This window comes from Eutrigla gurnardus (genome assembly GCF_963514095.1).
Source record: "Eutrigla gurnardus genome assembly, chromosome: 4".
Classification (NCBI taxonomy): domain Eukaryota; kingdom Metazoa; phylum Chordata; class Actinopteri; order Perciformes; family Triglidae; genus Eutrigla; species Eutrigla gurnardus.
Window position 1 is genome coordinate 31,600,012 of NC_139918.1, and position 17,866 is coordinate 31,617,877.

Sequence of the window (17,866 nt, forward strand, 5' to 3'; positions counted from 1 at the left end):
CTTAGCAGACCATTACTTCAAAGAATTCCTCTAGGCAGAAATATTCACTGGAGCAAGTCCCACTCGATACTCACCCTGAAGCCTTTTTAAATGTTCTGCGATAAGTCTATTAGAAACGGGTGACAAATTTGAACGTGAACAAAAGCAGAAAAGAAACAAAGCTGCCGATCTCCACTTTTACTTTTTTTTCCTTCTAATTTCGGAGGCTACAAAAAGACCAATGTGTAGCGTCCAAGAATGTGACAATGAAGATTCTGTATTCACAGGATTAAACAGCGAGATGATACCAGATCTTATACAAATAATCAGATGATGACAAACCAACCATTAACCAGTCCCTCCGTCCTCCTTACCGCATGAAAAATAAATACTGAGAGTTATAGGGAAATAGGGCGATGGGTGTATTGTTTCTGTGCAGGTGTCTTTGTATGTGTGTCACCAGGAAAGGGGGTCACGACGTTACAAGGTTTTGTCGCTCCCTGGTGTAATCTGGACCGTGCATGGCGGGGTCAGAGTTGAGGGGTGAGAGGTGAAGGGTCACTGTGGTCTTTGGAAATACCACAGAGCCTGAAGGACGGATGTCAGAGTAATAGAGGAAAGCATGGTTATTGAATAAGCCATCATTTTTTATTGTCAGCTGCCGTATACCGTAAGTCTTCCAGCGTGGTGGCGTTAAAGCACCCGAAGTGGAGTCGGGTTTTTAGTGCAGGTGCGTCTCCGATGAAATAAAAACATGTCCCTTTCCTCTCATTACCTCCTCGCTGTGCTCGGCCATCTCTTTGCTGACGCTTTGGAGATTTGATGGCAGGCGAATGATGGATTCTCCTCACATCGGGGCCTCGGCTCTCAAACGACCATTATCAATACCCAACCTGCCGACTACGGGGCTCATTTGAACAAATGGAGAGGTCTCTTTATATGTGAGGAGAGCCGTGTATGAGAACGGTTAATGGGCAAAACACGGCCTCTTTGTCCAGTCATCTCTTTCTCGCCTGACCGTCTCATCCTTCAAGTCGCCTCCGTTTCCTCATTTTCCTCTCGTTTCTCCTCAACCTCCGCCTGGCTCTCTCCTTCTTATGTCCTTGTCTCCTGTTCCACTTTACCAACCCCCCCCCCCTCCACGCCTCCCTCTACCTGTTCAGAGAGCCCCTCCCCCACCCACCCCAGGGTCTCCGCTGCCATGCAGTCTCTCAAATTAATGTAGAGATATTGACACGTGATGGCCTGGGAGGAATAGATAATCAGGGGGGAGCGGAGAAGAGAAGAGGGCTGGATTGTTGCCGTGCCAAAAGGACGGAGGGGATTCCCTCGTATCCACCTGCAGCCGCTCAGCAGCTAGCTTTCCCCCGCTGCCCAGAGAAGATCCACCATTCACAAAGTTGTGGACAGCATCTCAAAAGTCCTCCCTAATATGATTTGCTGCCTCTATTACTCGGCGAGCATTAGAGGTGGAACGGAAACGAAGATGCAAACGCACCTTTTACCAGGCACATAAATATCACCGCCCTCCACTTCACCCTGTGTAAACTGGATAAGGTGCTGCTAACAATGCGCAGTGGGCTAGTTTGTCAATATGCCAATTACACAGATGAGGGTATAGAAAGGGCAAATGATAGCCAATCATTGAAGTGCTTTTACTGTCCTCTAGCAAGAGCTGACCCCCTGACCCCCCCTTTGATGACCCCTCGGGCCAAAGGTCTCCTCTCCAGGGGGTCAGAGGGCATGGCCATGCGCTGGCCGAAGAGGCGTTGCTATGGTAACAGCGCCGGCTGAAGAATGGCAAGGTGTGGCATTCGGCAGGAGAGGGGTCGCTCTGGACTGAGTAGTGACGTCACTTGACTTGTTTACGGTGCGTGAGGAGGTCGTCCCAGGTGTGGCTGTCAGTTCTACCAACCGTCCCAGCAGGATTTCATGCACACTTTATTTACTGAGCAGCGTTTATTTAAATTCAAGTCAAGGAAACTAAATGTCAAGATGCTCAAACCTTTGACTCTGTGAAATGTAATTCTTAACTAATTGAAGATCAGTGTTTTAACGTTGCATTATTTTGTCTGTTCTGATAAAAACATAGTGGCAGGGTGTAACTCTTCACTCCTGTAATGCACTTAAGGCCACTTTTGTGGTTTTGTACTTCACTCGAGTATTTCCATTTTATACTACTTTACACTTTTACTTCACTGCATTCTACTAGACCACAGAACTGTATATGAAGCAGTTAAAAATAGCTCCATCTACACTTAAGTGCTGCTTTGCATTGATGCATCAGTATAAACAATCTCATAATGTTGTATTTAATAATATATCAGGAGCCGGTTTTCTGCAGAAGGAATACTGTTGTGATAATGTTGCCCTTCCTCCCATTTCATTAGGCCCAGAATGATTTGGTTTTGTTTCATGGGTTCATGTTTTTCTACCTCGGATGTCGTGAAGAACATGTGTGGTTATGTCGTCGTAGCAGGGAGAGGTTGGACAAGATGTAGGAAGATAGGTCAGACAGTGTGCAGTAAATCCCATTCTGTAATATTTGATGTGCTCATTGGTATGGATGGGTGCCTAGAGCTAGATTGAGATGTTGACAGTTACTTAGCGATGTTGTATTCATGGTGTTCATTCTTCTGTGTTATTTGAACGGCCGCTTGGTTGAGATCAGAGAAAATACAAGGTTTTCACTGGAGTGAGTTGAAAGGAAAATAAGTTGGCAGCTTGCTGTGAGGCTGCAGCTTTACTTTGTTTGGCGTTCTTTTTCTTTAATTAAATGTAGCTTTGTTGAAATCCCCAGGATTCATTTTTGTCCTTTCTTTCATTTATTCACTTTCTTGTTAATAAATGCCACTTTTTTTGATCAACCTGGTTCTTCAACATCACCTCATCTGCCCATTTCTGTGGGGTGACGGCATGATGTCCAGTATTTTTACATTGTGCTGGAGTTTCTGAATCCTTATGCCACCACTGCTTTTACCACTCCTTTTAAGACTCAGGTCCACAGCTGACCTCGGTCATGGAACAACAAATGTCTGGGCAGAAGTATGACCTTTCCCACCAGCACCTCACTGACTATTTCATGCTTTGTTGCACCATCTTGTGGTGGTTGTGCACACAACTACTGTAGTAGGTTCTTTATGGTTCACTGGGCTTGCTGTTAGTGTATCCCTAATAAGAAAATGTGTTTATTAATTCATTCTCACAGGTGTTTCCCTCTCTGTTCAATTTTATATTATGATATGTCATTTATGCAATCTGCCTGCTTTCTCTTGCAAGTTGATGGCGATATATGTAGCTTCAGAGAGTCTCTCTGTCTGCATTTCACCTGATTTCAACTGATAAATCCCCAACCTCTGGACATTTGACAAAATAATCTTACTAGCTACCCGCTTACTGTCCTCAAACGGAGACTCTGATATGTGTTAATACTTCCACAAGGAGAGGACGTGTCAACACTCTGACCAGCATAAATCAGGGGATTAGAACTGCAGTAACAACAGCGGAGTCATGACTTAAAAAACACAAAAAGATCAGGGATGGTCAAAACAGTTTGTCCCAGAATGCACTTTTCTGGAGCAAAGATGTCAAAGTCAACGTCTCTCAGTGAGTTTTCTTCTTCTTCCTGTGTTTAAATGTAAATGAGCACTCTGTCTTAACTGCAGGTGACGTGCAGGAACACGAGGTGGTGATTATAATAATAGAATAATAATTTGCGCAACCTTCTTAAGACAGCATGAGCTGAACATTCGTCAACAGGGCTCCTTCCTGTCGGCTGCTTGGCTGCCGCTTTGGCGTGTTTGACTTCGCCATCAGCCGCTTGGCCTGCAGCCGCCAAGGCGGGCGACTTGCAGCCAAGGCGGGCGACTTGCAGCCATGTCGGACACGAAGACGAGGGACTTCGATGAAATCACCTCTTTTCTGGGCGTCTATGGCATCTTCCAAAACCTCGTCATCGCCGTGGTGAGCGCGAGCGCGGCCGTGTGCGGCTGGACGACCATGCTCACGGTCTTCGTCGCGGACACGCCGGAGCACCGCTGCAACGCGTCGAGCAACTCCACGCGCACAGATGTGGAGAGCAGCGGCGGCGGAGCGGACAGCTGTTTCCGGGTCAACGCGAGCGGCAGCGGCGCGGAGCGCTGTGTGGAAGGATGGGTGTTCAGCACCGAGAGATACTCCTCCACCATCGTCACCGAGGTAGCACGATGGAAGTCGGTGTTGTAAAGTTCGCTCATGAAGTCGGAGCTGTTCGTAACTTCAGATCGTCTTAGTTGAACTTGTCTTTCTATAACCGGCTTCTTGTCTCCTCCCTTGTTCACTGCAGTGGGATCTGGTGTGCGACAACGCATGGAAGGTCCCTTTTTCCACCTCCATGTTCTTTGTAGGAGTCTTGATTGGGTCATTTAGCAGTGGTCAACTCTCAGACCGGTATGTCATTGTATGTGTAGTGTTATTGATAATTATAATAATATGTCAAGTTTAAAAAAATAACTAGATCAATCGGACATACAGAAATGTGAATTTCAGGATGACTGCAGGAAGTCATAGCTCATCCGTCTTTTGGAAAATGTATGTTGGAATGGATTAATGTGTTTAAAATAGAGATTCCTCAACAGATAGCACGATCCTGATTTGATGTTCATAAAATAAGTAAAAGGCTGTCAGAAGCCCAAAAGAAGCCTGAAGGACCTGAAGGATCCTGTGTTTGTCTTAGCACCACATAGGGTGGAAACAAAATATCAGCAGATGAAAGTTTTGCATAGCCTCTAAACATTCATGTTCTGTAACAGTTGCCATTGTTGCTGTTTAAATTACATTTCCCTTTTTATATCTAATCATAATAATTGGGAGTAATTAAGGCAACTAAAACTGTGACGTAAAACACATCACATGAACCATCACTTTAAATGGACACTAACTAACTATGAATTTAATTCATTCTAATTTAAGCTCACTGAGGATACAACTCATTATAAAGTAAATTGCACTTAACGATGTTACACTGGAATGTACTCAGACTCAGACAACTTTATTAATCCCACCAGGGGCAATTGATTTCAGCAGCTTGCATACTGGCACAGTACAAAAACACAGTACACACAATAAATACATGAGTTACTAAAGTAAATAAATAGAATAGAATGCCAAGGAATACAGTGTCATCAAGGATCAGCTGACCAAAGTAAACAAATACATAGGTTGCACATGTTTGACCAATAATAGGCACATAGTAAAAAGAATGAAATCATTATAAAGAATTTAAGAGACGAATAGCAGAGGGGATAAAATATATTTTTTTAAACTGTTTGTCTTACAGACAGGTGAGACATAGTGACGACCTGAGCAAATGTAAAACAGGTTTCCAAATTCTGGCAGCTGTACAACTATCAGTCATTTGCAAATGAATCAAACATGCCGCCTCTTACTTCCGTCTTTAATGTTTCTTTGACCTTGGCGGTTCTTATATGAACTGGTAGAGCCTGCAAGAAAATAAGACTCGTCCCCATTGAAGAAGATTGCTTTCTATATAAATGTAGCATCAGGGATTATTTTCTCCATCCACTGATTGAACACACTGTAATGTGTGCATGTTTTATCTTATCAATCATTGTTGCTTGAAAAAAGACTTCAATCGTTCATCAAAGTCATTGAATTAATTTTAGCTGCAGTTATGAAAGTACATTTTTAATTGTTGTGAACTGTTGTGCTAGCAGCAACAATCAAACTGAGGGACTGAGAGGAAGCAAAGAAGAGCTAATCATATTAGTAAAAGTCAAAGACTTGCTGTGAAGGTATTCACACACAGATTGCACATGTTGTGTATATTTCATGTGTCTCTGCATTGTCTTACAGGCTTGGACGGAAGCCGGTCTTCTTTTTCACCATGGCCTTATTAACAGTCATTCCCTTGATCCAGGCCAGTTCCTTCAACTGGGTCATGTACTGTGTCCTCAACGGTCTGAGAGGACTCGGCATCGCCAATTACATCGTGTCACTCATACTGGGTGAGAGCACATGCACTACGACCTGTATCCAAAGCTTCCATGTCTCTTCTCCAATGTCGTCCTGTGACAAAGTGCAGCTTACTTGTGTAGAGTTTTCCTCTGAGGAAAGCTGAACAAGGGCATTGCTTTGTCCTCTGGTTGAAAGAGGCAATGAACTCAGTAAGGCCGCAGACAATTTTCACAATTTCTTTCTGTTCAGTTAATATCATATACTTAACTTTCACGTATTGATGCCATGCTGCTGATCCTCTTCTTGGTCAGGGTCTGAGATGCTGAGCCAACAAGCCAGGGTGACCTGCTCTCTACTGGGACACTGTACAGGCTTTGGTGTTGGATACGCCTTGTTGCCTCTCTTTGCCTACTTCATACGAGGCTGGAGGATGCTGCTGGTTGCTACTGCCATCCCTGGTTTCCTATTTATTCCAGCATGGTGGTAAGTCTGTTGCAAGTCGGCTGGTCAGTGTTCAGTGGTATGTCCTGTCAGCACTACAATTTAAATTGATTTAAATTGTGAAGCGTCCCATAATATATAACTGAGTGGTCCCAATGAGAGTGAATGTTGTCTCACTTTATTTGATTATACTAAAAAAAAGCATAAATTAAGGGCAAACAAAAACAGACTCACCCAGGTCAAACAGAAAATTACTGATCAAATAATCTGATTTGATAAATCAAACTTTCTCTAGAGATATAGACTATGACAGCATTTTGCAAGACATGAAAATACTTTAGCCAAACTAAATGCAAATGCACTTTCTGAAACATTTAATTATTTTAAATAGCAAATATTAATGAACTCCTGTCCCACGGTCTCTGTCCAGGTTGATTCCTGAGTCTCCCCGCTGGCTTTTGCAGAAAGGTCGGGTGGAGGAGGCTGAGCTTGTCATACGCATTGCAGCCAAAAGGAACAGAGTCCCGACTCCTGAGGTCATATTCAGGACTGACGAGTGCCTGGAGCTAACGGTATTATTTTTACTCCTCGTGTGGTGGGAGCTCAAATTATGATCTGGTGGTACTGTTGGCAAGCATTACATTGCACTGTATGCAGTGTAACGGTTTTGTTTCTTTTCATACATGTCTAATTCAGCACAGTAAAGGTGAAGAGGAGCAGGCATACACGTATCTGGACCTGATACGCACCCCTAACATAAGGAATATTACAATTCTGAGCATTTTTATATGGTAACACTTCTTTTCACTGTCCGTTACTTTCCCTGCTATGATTGTGCATACACTTTATTCTGTGCAAAGTAATTCCCTTCTGTCATTTTCACAGTTGCCGTTATGATGTATGATGATGACGGAAATCCTTATAAATTCTGACTATATTAATATAAAATAAGGTCACATTTGTCAAATCTTGCATTCAAAAGTTTGATGCTAAAAACGCAAAACAGAAATAGACTGATTTTACATCTGTGGTTATTAACTGTACCGGAAAATATTAATAACCTAGATTTGGTTATTATCTATAATGAAAATGACAGCCGGTTTAAAGTCATGTTCCAATTTAAATGTTCCCTTTAATTATCAAAGCAGGTTTAAACTGTAACTTATTCTAAATGACTTGTTGTCAGCTTGAGCTATAGGGCCTTAAAGCCTCTGTTTTTTTTACTTTTTCATTTCTAACTTTGAATCTTTTTTATTTATTTGTTTATATTTGATTGTCTTTTTACCGCATCTTACCAACCTATCCTTTCTGTATATATGTATGGACCCGTATGTGCCTGGTTTTACTCTGTCAAAAGCCCTTTAAAGGTGCTATATTAATAAAGTTATTATTATTACATTACACCTTCAAAGCAGCTTAGATATGTTAAATATATTGTTTAAACACAAAGCCTTCCATCTTCATCCAGCCTTGATTTTTCCTGCAGGATGTCCACCAGCATGGTCTTCTATGGTCTCTCTCTCAATACCAGCACAATGAACGGAGACGCCTACCTCAATTGCTTAATTTCAGCAGTCATTGACATTGTGGTGTATGTGACCACTTGGGCGCTGGCTAAACGTGTGCCGCGACCCACACTCCTATTCTCCACGCTGATGTTTTGTGGCGTCATGCTTCTGATCATCAAGCTGGTTCCTGAAGGTCTGTTTACTCCAAATGCAATATTGACTGAATCAGGCAACCCTGACAGTGCTAGAAAATACACTATGCTTGTGTAAAATGTGCATTGCCTTACAATCTCATTGGTTGTTTTTTGCAGACATGCATGTCATGATCCAGGTGTTGGTCTTGGTGGGAAAGGTCGGCGTGTCTGCTGCGTACAGCCTGATCTATGTGTTTTTCACCGAGCTGATCCCCACTGTGGTCAGGAACATGGGCTTAGGGATCGCCTCCACGGCTGCACGCGTAGGCAGCATCATCTCTCCTTTCATGATCTACATAGGCAAGTGTTGTCTTGGGTCTTTCTCTCGTTGTAGCTGTATTTGTCCAGTAGAATGTCACACTTATCATACTTTACTTCACTACTACTACTCCAGCAATTTAGTATTCCTTATTCACACGGTTTAGAGACTTTTAAACTCCACATGCCAATCTAAAATTCAAAACTTAATTTGACCTAAATCTCTTTGTTGCCAAGTCCTAGTTTTTAATAACTGAGACACTATATATGCGTATAATTGTTTTATATAAAATATGTGATTATGTTAGACCCCACGTTGCCACTGCTGCCTTTAAGTTTCAGAACAGATTTTTAGGATTTTGTTCACAATATTCACAAAAGATAGGTTAACTGATGACTCTAAATGTCCCGTAGGTGTGAATGTGAGCGTGAATGGTTGTTTGTCTCTACATGTCGGCCCTGTGATAGACTGGTTACCTGTCCAGGGTGTACCCTGCCTTCGCCCAATGACAGCTGGGATCGGCTCCAGCCCCCCCCCACAGGGTTAAGTTAGGTTCCTGTCTGTCACAGCTGACACATTGGCTTGGCACAGAAGTAAAACAGGTATTACTGCAATGCTCAAGTGTCCCAGACAAGGAGAGTGTTACATGTCAAGACATCTTCTGTGAAAACGGCCTATTCAACTGCCTTTTATTCTGTTTGCAGGAATATACAGCAAGATCCTGCCATACATTGTTTTTGGCACAATCAGCATTTTGGCTGCTGCTGCCACCATGTTGCTGCCAGACACCAGGAACAGCAAGCTTCCTGACCTCATCAGCGAGGCCAAACCCATCAGAGGGTATGTTGAGGCTGTTGCATAATTTTATTAGCGCTATTAGTGCATGCAAGAGCATGACTGCAGCTGCATTTCAGTGTTGCAGATGGTGATGATGTCAAACAAGAAATATGTACACGCAAAGCAAACATTTAGAGCAAACTGAATGCCGGTTTATCTCTTGGTTTGTAATCATGTGCATTCTAAAGGTTCTCTTTCTCTTCCATCTGTCTCTGTTTCTTTGTATCTTAAAGCTGCTGCTCAAAAATGGAATTGCTTCAGCCAAGCCCTGAGGAAGAGTGCAAGGCGTAAAAAGAAAATGTGACTTGTTCCACAAGCTGCCACACGATCATGGAACATGGGGGGGGGGAGGGGTTTAGCTGAGTGCCTGGTGTCCCTGAGCAAGACACCTCACCCCAATTGCTCCTGACGAGCTGGCTGTCGCCCTGCGTGGTTGACTCCGCCGTCAGTGTATGAATGTGTGTGTGAATGGGTGAATGTCAGTCATTCCTGTAAAGCGCTTTGGAGAAAAGCGCTATATAAATGAGGCCATGTACCATTTACATGAGTATGTTTGATCAACTTTCATAGGAACGAACAGACCCTCGCTCTGTGTCCAGTTCACTCTCACACCCATGCTACAGCCAGTCAGATACAACTCTGAAGGCTGTAAAGAAGTGAACAAGAGCGCCCTCTGCTGAATGAAAATTACACAGCAAGAGTGGAAGGATCACATGTTGATCACACACACAAAGCAGTTTTGTGTTTTATGATGGTTGGGTCAACATTAATGTTGTTTATTAGAGAGAACCTCTGAGCTTCTTCTATTTTCATATATAGTACAGAATAATACTTGTACATTAGTTATGTTATCTTGAAAACATTTGTGTTTATACATTAATGTATTAAGCAGGAAACTTACATGGGGCTCCCCAAAGTAAAAAAATATAGATTTTTGTTATATGTATACATGTATATATATATATATACACACATACATACATATATACATATATGGGCTGCACGGTAGCGTAGTGGGTAGCATTATCGGGTCGAGTTCGGGTTCCTTCCGTGGAGTTTGCATGTTCTCCCCGTGTAAGCGTGGGTTCTCTCCAGGTTCTCCGGCTCCCTCCCACAGTCCAAAGAAATGCAGGGCTGTTTCCCCGCGACCCTGAATACAGAATAAGCGGTAGACGATGGATGGATGGATATATATAATCATATGTCGAAATGTGGTTGTAATGTAATGGGTTTTTTTTTAATTCAATATAATGCATTTGTTGTGCTAAAAGTGAATTGTTTAATAAAAGTACTACAACATGAAACCTGGAGACTGTTCATTACTCATTATTCACAATGCAGGAGAGCAGTCGGTGGGGGCGGGGCCAATAAAGGCCCAACAGCAAATATTCAATAGGTTATCCTTGTTAATCCCGTGTACGTGTTGTCTGAAATATCGCGAGATCGACTACAGAAGGGCAACAGATGTGTTTTTCCTGGGCTCGCGAGGAACCCGCCCAACACGGCCCCTGATTGGCTATTACTCATTGCCATCGTTCGTTGGATTGGTCAGGTTTAGGCATGATGAGTGAGATCTATTCTCTCATTAAAAACCATTGGGTTTCGGGTAAATAATATAAATATAATGGTAAAGCAGTCTGAGGCAGAGTACGGTGGACCAGAGTAGGCCGAGTCATGCCTTCGCCATTATAGAAAAACACACAAATTCACCGAGTGTGCGGATCCTGCCGGGCCCGTGTCCTGCGCCGCGCCCCCGTCTCTGCTGCTTACACTCGGGACCGGTGTCTCAGAACCCGCTAGCGAAAAGAGGGGACTCGCGGATAGATACCGGAGACCCCCCATTAGCCTGGTGTTTCTAATTTAGACAGCTGGGCGGGGACACGGCGCCGTTTGTAAAGTAAAAGCGTCGCTGGCTCGCAGCTGGCGTTAAATGAGGCGCTATCACGCAGCAGCTAACTAGCTAGCAGGTGAAGCAAGTTAACTTACCGTGAATGGCTGCAAGCGGTGGCTCTGGGTTTCAGTACTTCACCTGCCGTTATGTTGTAGCTCGTTGTGCGTAGATTGATGTACACGTTTCACGTTACAGCGGTGACCACAATGCTAGTTGTCGTGCTAACCAATGTAAGTACCGTAGCGCCCCACCATTTAAAACTATAATCTAGCTAACGTTAACTTAAGGTTAGCCAACTAGCTAGCGTTAGCCGTATAGCCTCTTTAAAAAGTAACTAATTTGCAGTGTTGGTCGTAGTATTGTGAATTTAAGCAGGTTGTCCTCACTCACTGACAGGAAACGTATAGTCGATATTTAGTCCAGGTCTACTAGAGAATACCTGTTTGCTATTTAAGCACTTTAAGCTTGTACGGGAAGTTTATCTTGACCACAAATAACTGTACTTTATCGGCCATTTCCCAGTCCGAGACGGTTAAGATAGTTGTAAGCATACCTCCGTAGTTTATCCACAAGTCAGCATGGCTCCCAAAAAGAGGCCAATGCCCCTAAACATTGCTCCTGCTGGTGATGGGTTATCCGCCTCCACCAACACTGATGTTGCATCTGAGTAAGTTATCCTTCACCTAAATATACAGCATCAACTAAACATGTCAGACGCTGAGATGTGTTTCATTGCTGTTCCGTGTCCTTGTTATCAGGGCCAATTTAGAGGCGCTAAAAAGGATATTGGAAGAGTTGGACCTTGATGAACAACAGAAGAAAAGGTTGGAAGCCTTCCTTACCCAGAAGGCCAAGGTGGGCGAGTTACGAGTGGATGACTTCCAGCGTGTCTGTGAACTGGGTGCAGGCAATGGAGGAGTTGTCAACAAGGAATGCCACAAATCCTCCGGGATAATCATGGCCAGAAAGGTGAGCTACACGTTTCTGTTGCTGTACATAAAGGGCATACAGAACCTGATGGTGAAGCATCAATTCTGTACCAGCCAGTAAGACCATAAAACGCATTCACCGTTAAAAATTCTCTTTTCTGTTCAGCTGATTCATCTCGAAATTAAACCTGCTATCAGAAACCAGATCATCCGAGAGCTTCAGGTGCTGCATGAGTGCAACTCTCCCTACATTGTGGGCTTCTATGGAGCGTTTTACAGCGACGGAGAGATCAGCATCTGTATGGAACACATGGTGAGAGGACTGGAGGGACTAACTGACAAGGGTGGACGGTTACGTTATTGAGGGTATTTCTGTATTGATCATTAATCCCCAAGTGATATTACATTATTTTATCTCGTATGTCTATATCGAAGGTCAGGTACACAACATCTTTACCTGATTTGGGATCCTAGTTTCCTTTTTGCTTATCTCAAGTATTTTGACATTGAATCAAGGAAACAACACTTGAAGGGCGATCTGTATTCCCACCTGTTGTCTTCTTTGTTGTTTCGCTTTCTTGTGCAGGATGGTGGATCTCTGGACCAGGTACTAAAAGAAGCAAAGAGGATCCCTGAAGAGATTCTTGGCAAAGTCAGCATTGCTGTAAGTGTAGGGCTATCTTCTATAGTGTGACACTACATTATCCATCCATCGTCTACCACTTTATCCTGTATTCAGGGTTGCGGGGGGCATATTACATCACTGGCATTAATTAGACAATGGGTAGTTTAAATTGATCTATTTAGATGAAACGATTTCATCAAGGCTTTAAAAAACTATCGTAGTCTCATCACATTCTTTCAGTTTACTGTATTGAGCTCAAAGTAAGTCATGACCGTAATATTCTAACCCACAAACCATGGGCTTTGATTGGTTTTAGGCTTGTTTCTACCCTAAGTCCATTAACCATTCCTGACTCTTGAAATGTCTCCCCTTTTCCAAACAGGTTCTGAGAGGCCTTGCCTACCTAAGAGAAAAACATCAAATCATGCATAGAGGTACATAAGGGTTGATAACTGATTCTTGTATTACACCTGTAAATCATAATGCATTGTATTATTTTTTTTAAACATGTATTTATGGGGCACCCAGATAGCTTACTTGGTAGAGTAGGTGCCCATGTACCAGGTCTAAGTCCTTACCTTAGCAGGCCATGTTTGAAAACACTCCCCTTTCCAGTCTATCAAATCACAGCAATGTAGACCTTTCACTGAATTCTGTTATAGTGGTCCAGTGTTGTTGTTTTTTCTCTTTTGATTCAGATGTGAAACCTTCAAACATACTGGTGAACTCACGTGGGGAGATCAAGTTGTGTGACTTCGGTGTAAGCGGGCAGCTCATAGACTCGATGGCCAATTCGTTTGTTGGGACAAGATCCTACATGTCGGTATGTTGGTCCTGGTCTGAAATGTGCCTTGAAAAACTCAACTCCGTTTGGTTCCTCTACTTAAATGTCATAAAAAAATAGAAAAATGTCGAGCATTTTATTTCAGATTAATTAATGCTTGTTCAGTGAGTAACGGTTCTTTATATTTGTGCACATAATGTTTGTTGTTTCTTTTTTTGTGTGTTTTTGCTGTTTTAGCCTGAGAGATTGCAGGGAACTCACTATTCCGTGCAGTCAGATGTGTGGAGTATGGGACTGTCCCTTGTGGAGCTGTCAATTGGACGCTTCCCCATCCCTCCTCCAGATGCTAAAGAACTGGAGAGCATATTTGGACGTCCCATCTTGGGTGCTAGTGAAGGAGGGACACTCAGCACTTCACCCAGACCTAGACCACCGGGTAGACCTGTCAGCGGTGAGCTACACACACAATTTTGTAAAATGTCTATTTTTACACTGCAAGGTAAATTTGCATTAAGGCATGAAGTAAATTGCACGATTTACCAACCTGGCAAGTCTGTGATTACAGAAGGGAGAGTTTAGTGTTTGGATTAATTTTTCTGTTTTGGTTTATTAGTTCCTCCTTGATAGGAAACAATATAGCTGTCTTTAGAGTCTAATTTATGGCAAAATTAGATGCATCTTCCGCGTCCTCAATCAGTATGGTAGTCAGGATTTTGATGCAGCTCTAATGTGCAGTTTAGGCTGAGAAAATGAAGTGTGTTTTTACATAAGTTTTCCTTGAAATATTGAATGTAAAACAGTTTCCTGGCTCTTTTTCCAGGTCATGGTCCTGCAATGGCCATCTTTGAACTACTGGACTACATCGTAAATGAGGTAAGAGTATAAGAAGTTGTCCAAAGAACAACTAAATATTCCCCTCTGGTTGCATAAATTATTTTTCATCAAACTTGCATAATCAGGAAGGTGACATGATCATTCAACCTTCTTCTGTATTTCAGCCCCCTCCCAAACTACCACATGGCATCTTCACCCCTGATTTCCAGGACTTTGTGACAAAGTGGTGAGACACCACGATAGCCTGAAAACGTTAATTTGTCCTTAAACATAATCATCTTTATTTCTTTTTAAGTCATGGATGAAAAATGTTCTGTCGGAATGATCCCTCTCTCCTGTCCTTTTCAGTCTCATCAAAAATCCAGCAGACAGGGCTGACTTGAAAATGTTGACGGTGAGTGTCCTCAGCTGAATTTATGCTCCCACTTTTCTCTTTCAACATATGCAATATGTGAAAGGTTCACGGTCTAGATCACAAACTTGGGTTAAACTCATTTTGTGAAGGCAAGGATTATATTCATACACACTCAGTCAGAATCACCAATGGAAAACAATGTTTGAGTTTTTAATGTCCTATATCTACTTCGATTGATTGTTTGTTTTGTTGCAGAATCATATGTTTATCAAGCGGGCTGAGGTGGAGGAGGTAGACTTTGCTGGCTGGCTTTGCAAAATCATGGGGCTGAACCAACCTGGCACTCCCACACGCATTGCAGACTGAACACACAGTACGTACATGATAACATGGATAAGTTGCTGCATAAAAACATACGCCTGCGTACACACCATTTGCCACATCTTCCCTCAGGTGAACCTCTGAAGTCTCCGTCCATCAAATGATCTCTACTGAAATATTATATCTACAGCACAAGTGTGTCAATCCCAGTTATTACAATCATGGATATGCATCTGTACATGTGTAGAGACGGATACATATTTGACTGTGTTTTGATATGTGTTATGCAAACACATTTAGAAATGGAAGAATACGTTTTTAACAGGTCTGGTTACGACCTCATGTGCGTCTGTGTTAGCAAGAGAAGATTGATTCATGGATGTGTTTGCTTTTGGTGATTTCTACAAATTTTGAGATGTCTTGAGGTGCACCATAATGTTTAAAATATTTTAGCATGGCCCTCATGTTCCAACCTTAAATGTACCCTCTGCTTTATATCTGGGTTGTTAACTAAAAGCAGCATCCTCAGCTTGTTGTGTTACCATTAGCTTCAGATTAGCTACACTGGGGCAGAGATTGCCTTTGAAAATACTGGGGATTAATCTCTGGACGGTATCTGCTGTAACAACACTGCCTTTATCTCACAAGGAAGCTGAATCGCAACTCACTGAGCAGTCTCAGCGGCAACAAACGGTTATTTCTTTGTATTCGCTGTAATGTAAACGGGCCATAGATTTGCCATTGAAGTGCATCCTGTGTTGCGGCAGGATCAGGGCATTTCACTCCTTTCTGTTCTATTTGTGTACTTCCTCCTTTAAGTAACGATATACATGTATTTTATGGTAAAATAATTGAAAGCTTTGTCTTTATAAAGTTTGAATTGTCAATAAATGGTATGTATTGTAAGATACTGTTTTACACTCATTTCACCAGAAGGGGGAAGCACTCGGGTGCAATGCTCTGATGACCTCTGGTACAATCAAAAATATGCTACCAAACAGAAATATCAAAATATCCTTGGTGGTGTGTGTGAGGTGCATTGTGCATACATTGCTGCAACCAAGTTAACTCATGCTTATACTGACTGGAACAAAGAGCAGAACCGTGAATTAAAGTGCATCTGAAATCCATTAGTCCTCCATTTAAATTACAACCACAATGCTTCATCTGTTCGGCTCAGGTCGACGGTAATAATGAAATCTCGTCTTGAATGTCTGTCAAATTCAGGCTGAAAATGTGAGGCCTTGAGCTAAGAGGAAGATGTAGTGTTGCAGTGTGGCTGGCCAAGTCTGAGCAATGTTGATGGGAGGGGGACTACTGCAGCAGAAAAACAGCAAAGTCTGCAGTCATTAATATGCAAATATGCAAATGAGAGGGTAATTAAGATTGGGCGTTTGTCAGTGGCTCTTTGATTGCTAATGAATTCAAATCTGCAAGAAAGGGGGAGGGGGTGATGAGCTAAAAACGAGGAAAAAGAACAGGATGCTATTGTGCTTTTTTCTGGGGGGGGGGGGGGGGGTGACTGAGTGGTCTATAGAATGTAAAGGCCTTTTGAACAGAAGAAAATACTGACCATTGATGCTTTTGCAAATGTATATAAAAAGTATATTTTAAAAAAAAAGACAATGTGACAAATCCAACCACAACTAATAAAAAGAAAATAACGTGACAAAAAATTCAACGAGCGAGTAGGTTGAAATAATGTTTAAGCACTAATGGAAGCCAAAGCATATGCGGGGGGGGAAACGGAGCTCTGAGTTGGTGCCAAGGCAATTAACGGTGTACACCGTCACGAAGCATTCAGCATGCCAGGCTAGAGCCACCGCAGGAAGGAAGAGGGATCTCTGCTCATTAAGTGTGATGTGGCTGACCCCTGTTGAGAGAGATGCTCAGGTATCTTGGTGGGAGGGGGGGGGGGGGTGCAGTGGCAGCATGTCGTGTGTCACAAACAGTGTTATTTTCATATTTCTGGTGAACGGGGGCCTACAGTTCACACATGAGCACACACCGCTGTTATCGTGGTTTCAGTGGTCCCTTGACACTTGTACATCTTCCTCCCTCCCCGGCATGTGAAATGAGAATGTGTATACAAGGAATAAAAACAAATTAAATGTTGTGAAGAATGGGGCAAAACAGCTGCTCTCGTCACCTTATGGCGTAACGACTATCCCACAATGCAGCAGCTTTTCACGGGGGCCGAATACTCGCCGCAACAATGTCAGTGTCTGTGACACCCAGTCAGAATACACCAAGATATGAGATTGAGTTGGGGATCATCTAAAAAGAGATACCGAATACCTGAGCCAGGATTAGAAGTAAATACACTCTTAATATATATGACTTGGGAGTGTAAGCAGCTGATCCCGGGCCTGCTCTGTTTGGAGTACATGAGTGTGTTCGCATGTGTGTGTGAGAGAGAGGGGGCTGAAATTTTCACAGGAAACAGGAAACCAGAAGTCATAACAGGATGCCCCAGGTTTTTTTTTATACTGTACCTGATGCGTGGGTGGCTGCATGGGGGTAACCCATTTACAAAGCCGTGGTGCTCATCTAGAGAAGAGAGAGCCCAGGAAAGAGTGGGTGGAGAGGAGGGTACAGAGTTTGGGGGTTAGGAAAATGGAGTTCCACTCTAAATATAGCTTTTTGCGTGTGTGTGTGTGTGTCTTGCACCTTTATTGCACAACCTTGATGTTGCTTTGCCTCCGTGCTGTTTGTCCTACTTTTTAAAAAAAGGCAACAAACCAAACATTGTTTGATGTTCCGTGTAGAGCTGTGATATGATCACTTCCATGGCACACGCATGCACCGTCTTTCCCCAGGTGCACTGTGGGAGCTTCTCAAGTGAATCTGTGACACGAGACCAGTTTTGTCATAATGAGGTTGATCTGCTCAGAGCGGCGTTTAACGTCACACGTCTTCAACCCACGCGACTCTTGAGCATGCATTTGACTGTT

General features: G+C 42.9%; 2 protein-coding genes across 3 annotated transcripts; both read left to right on the plus strand.

Annotated features, from left to right (window-relative positions):
- Positions 1-3,838: 3,838 nt before the first annotated feature.
- Positions 3,839-10,124, plus strand: LOC311012250 (organic cation/carnitine transporter 2-like). The gene is made up of 10 exons (XM_084007631.1): positions 3,839-4,176; positions 4,304-4,407; positions 5,833-5,984; positions 6,246-6,417; positions 6,806-6,947; positions 7,072-7,166; positions 7,862-8,076; positions 8,195-8,377; positions 9,041-9,176; positions 9,407-10,124. Exons 1-10 carry the CDS (start codon positions 3,856-3,858, stop codon positions 9,462-9,464), a joined length of 1,578 nt encoding a protein of 525 aa, XP_083863757.1. The 5' UTR covers positions 3,839-3,855; the 3' UTR covers positions 9,465-10,124.
- Positions 10,125-10,767: 643 nt separating this feature from the next.
- map2k2b (mitogen-activated protein kinase kinase 2b) lies at positions 10,768-15,818 on the plus strand. Of its 2 annotated transcripts, XM_084007435.1 has the most exons (12): positions 10,768-11,731; positions 11,823-12,033; positions 12,160-12,306; positions 12,580-12,657; positions 13,001-13,052; positions 13,317-13,441; positions 13,640-13,853; positions 14,223-14,275; positions 14,401-14,462; positions 14,585-14,630; positions 14,847-14,964; positions 15,045-15,818. In XM_084007435.1, exons 1-11 carry the CDS (start codon positions 11,643-11,645, stop codon positions 14,955-14,957), a joined length of 1,188 nt encoding a protein of 395 aa, XP_083863561.1. In that variant the 5' UTR covers positions 10,768-11,642; the 3' UTR covers positions 14,958-14,964; positions 15,045-15,818. The 2 variants fall into 2 exon arrangements, with proteins under 2 accessions (XP_083863561.1, XP_083863560.1); XM_084007434.1 differs by having other exon boundaries at positions 10,769-11,731; positions 14,847-15,818.
- Positions 15,819-17,866: the final 2,048 nt, after the last annotated feature.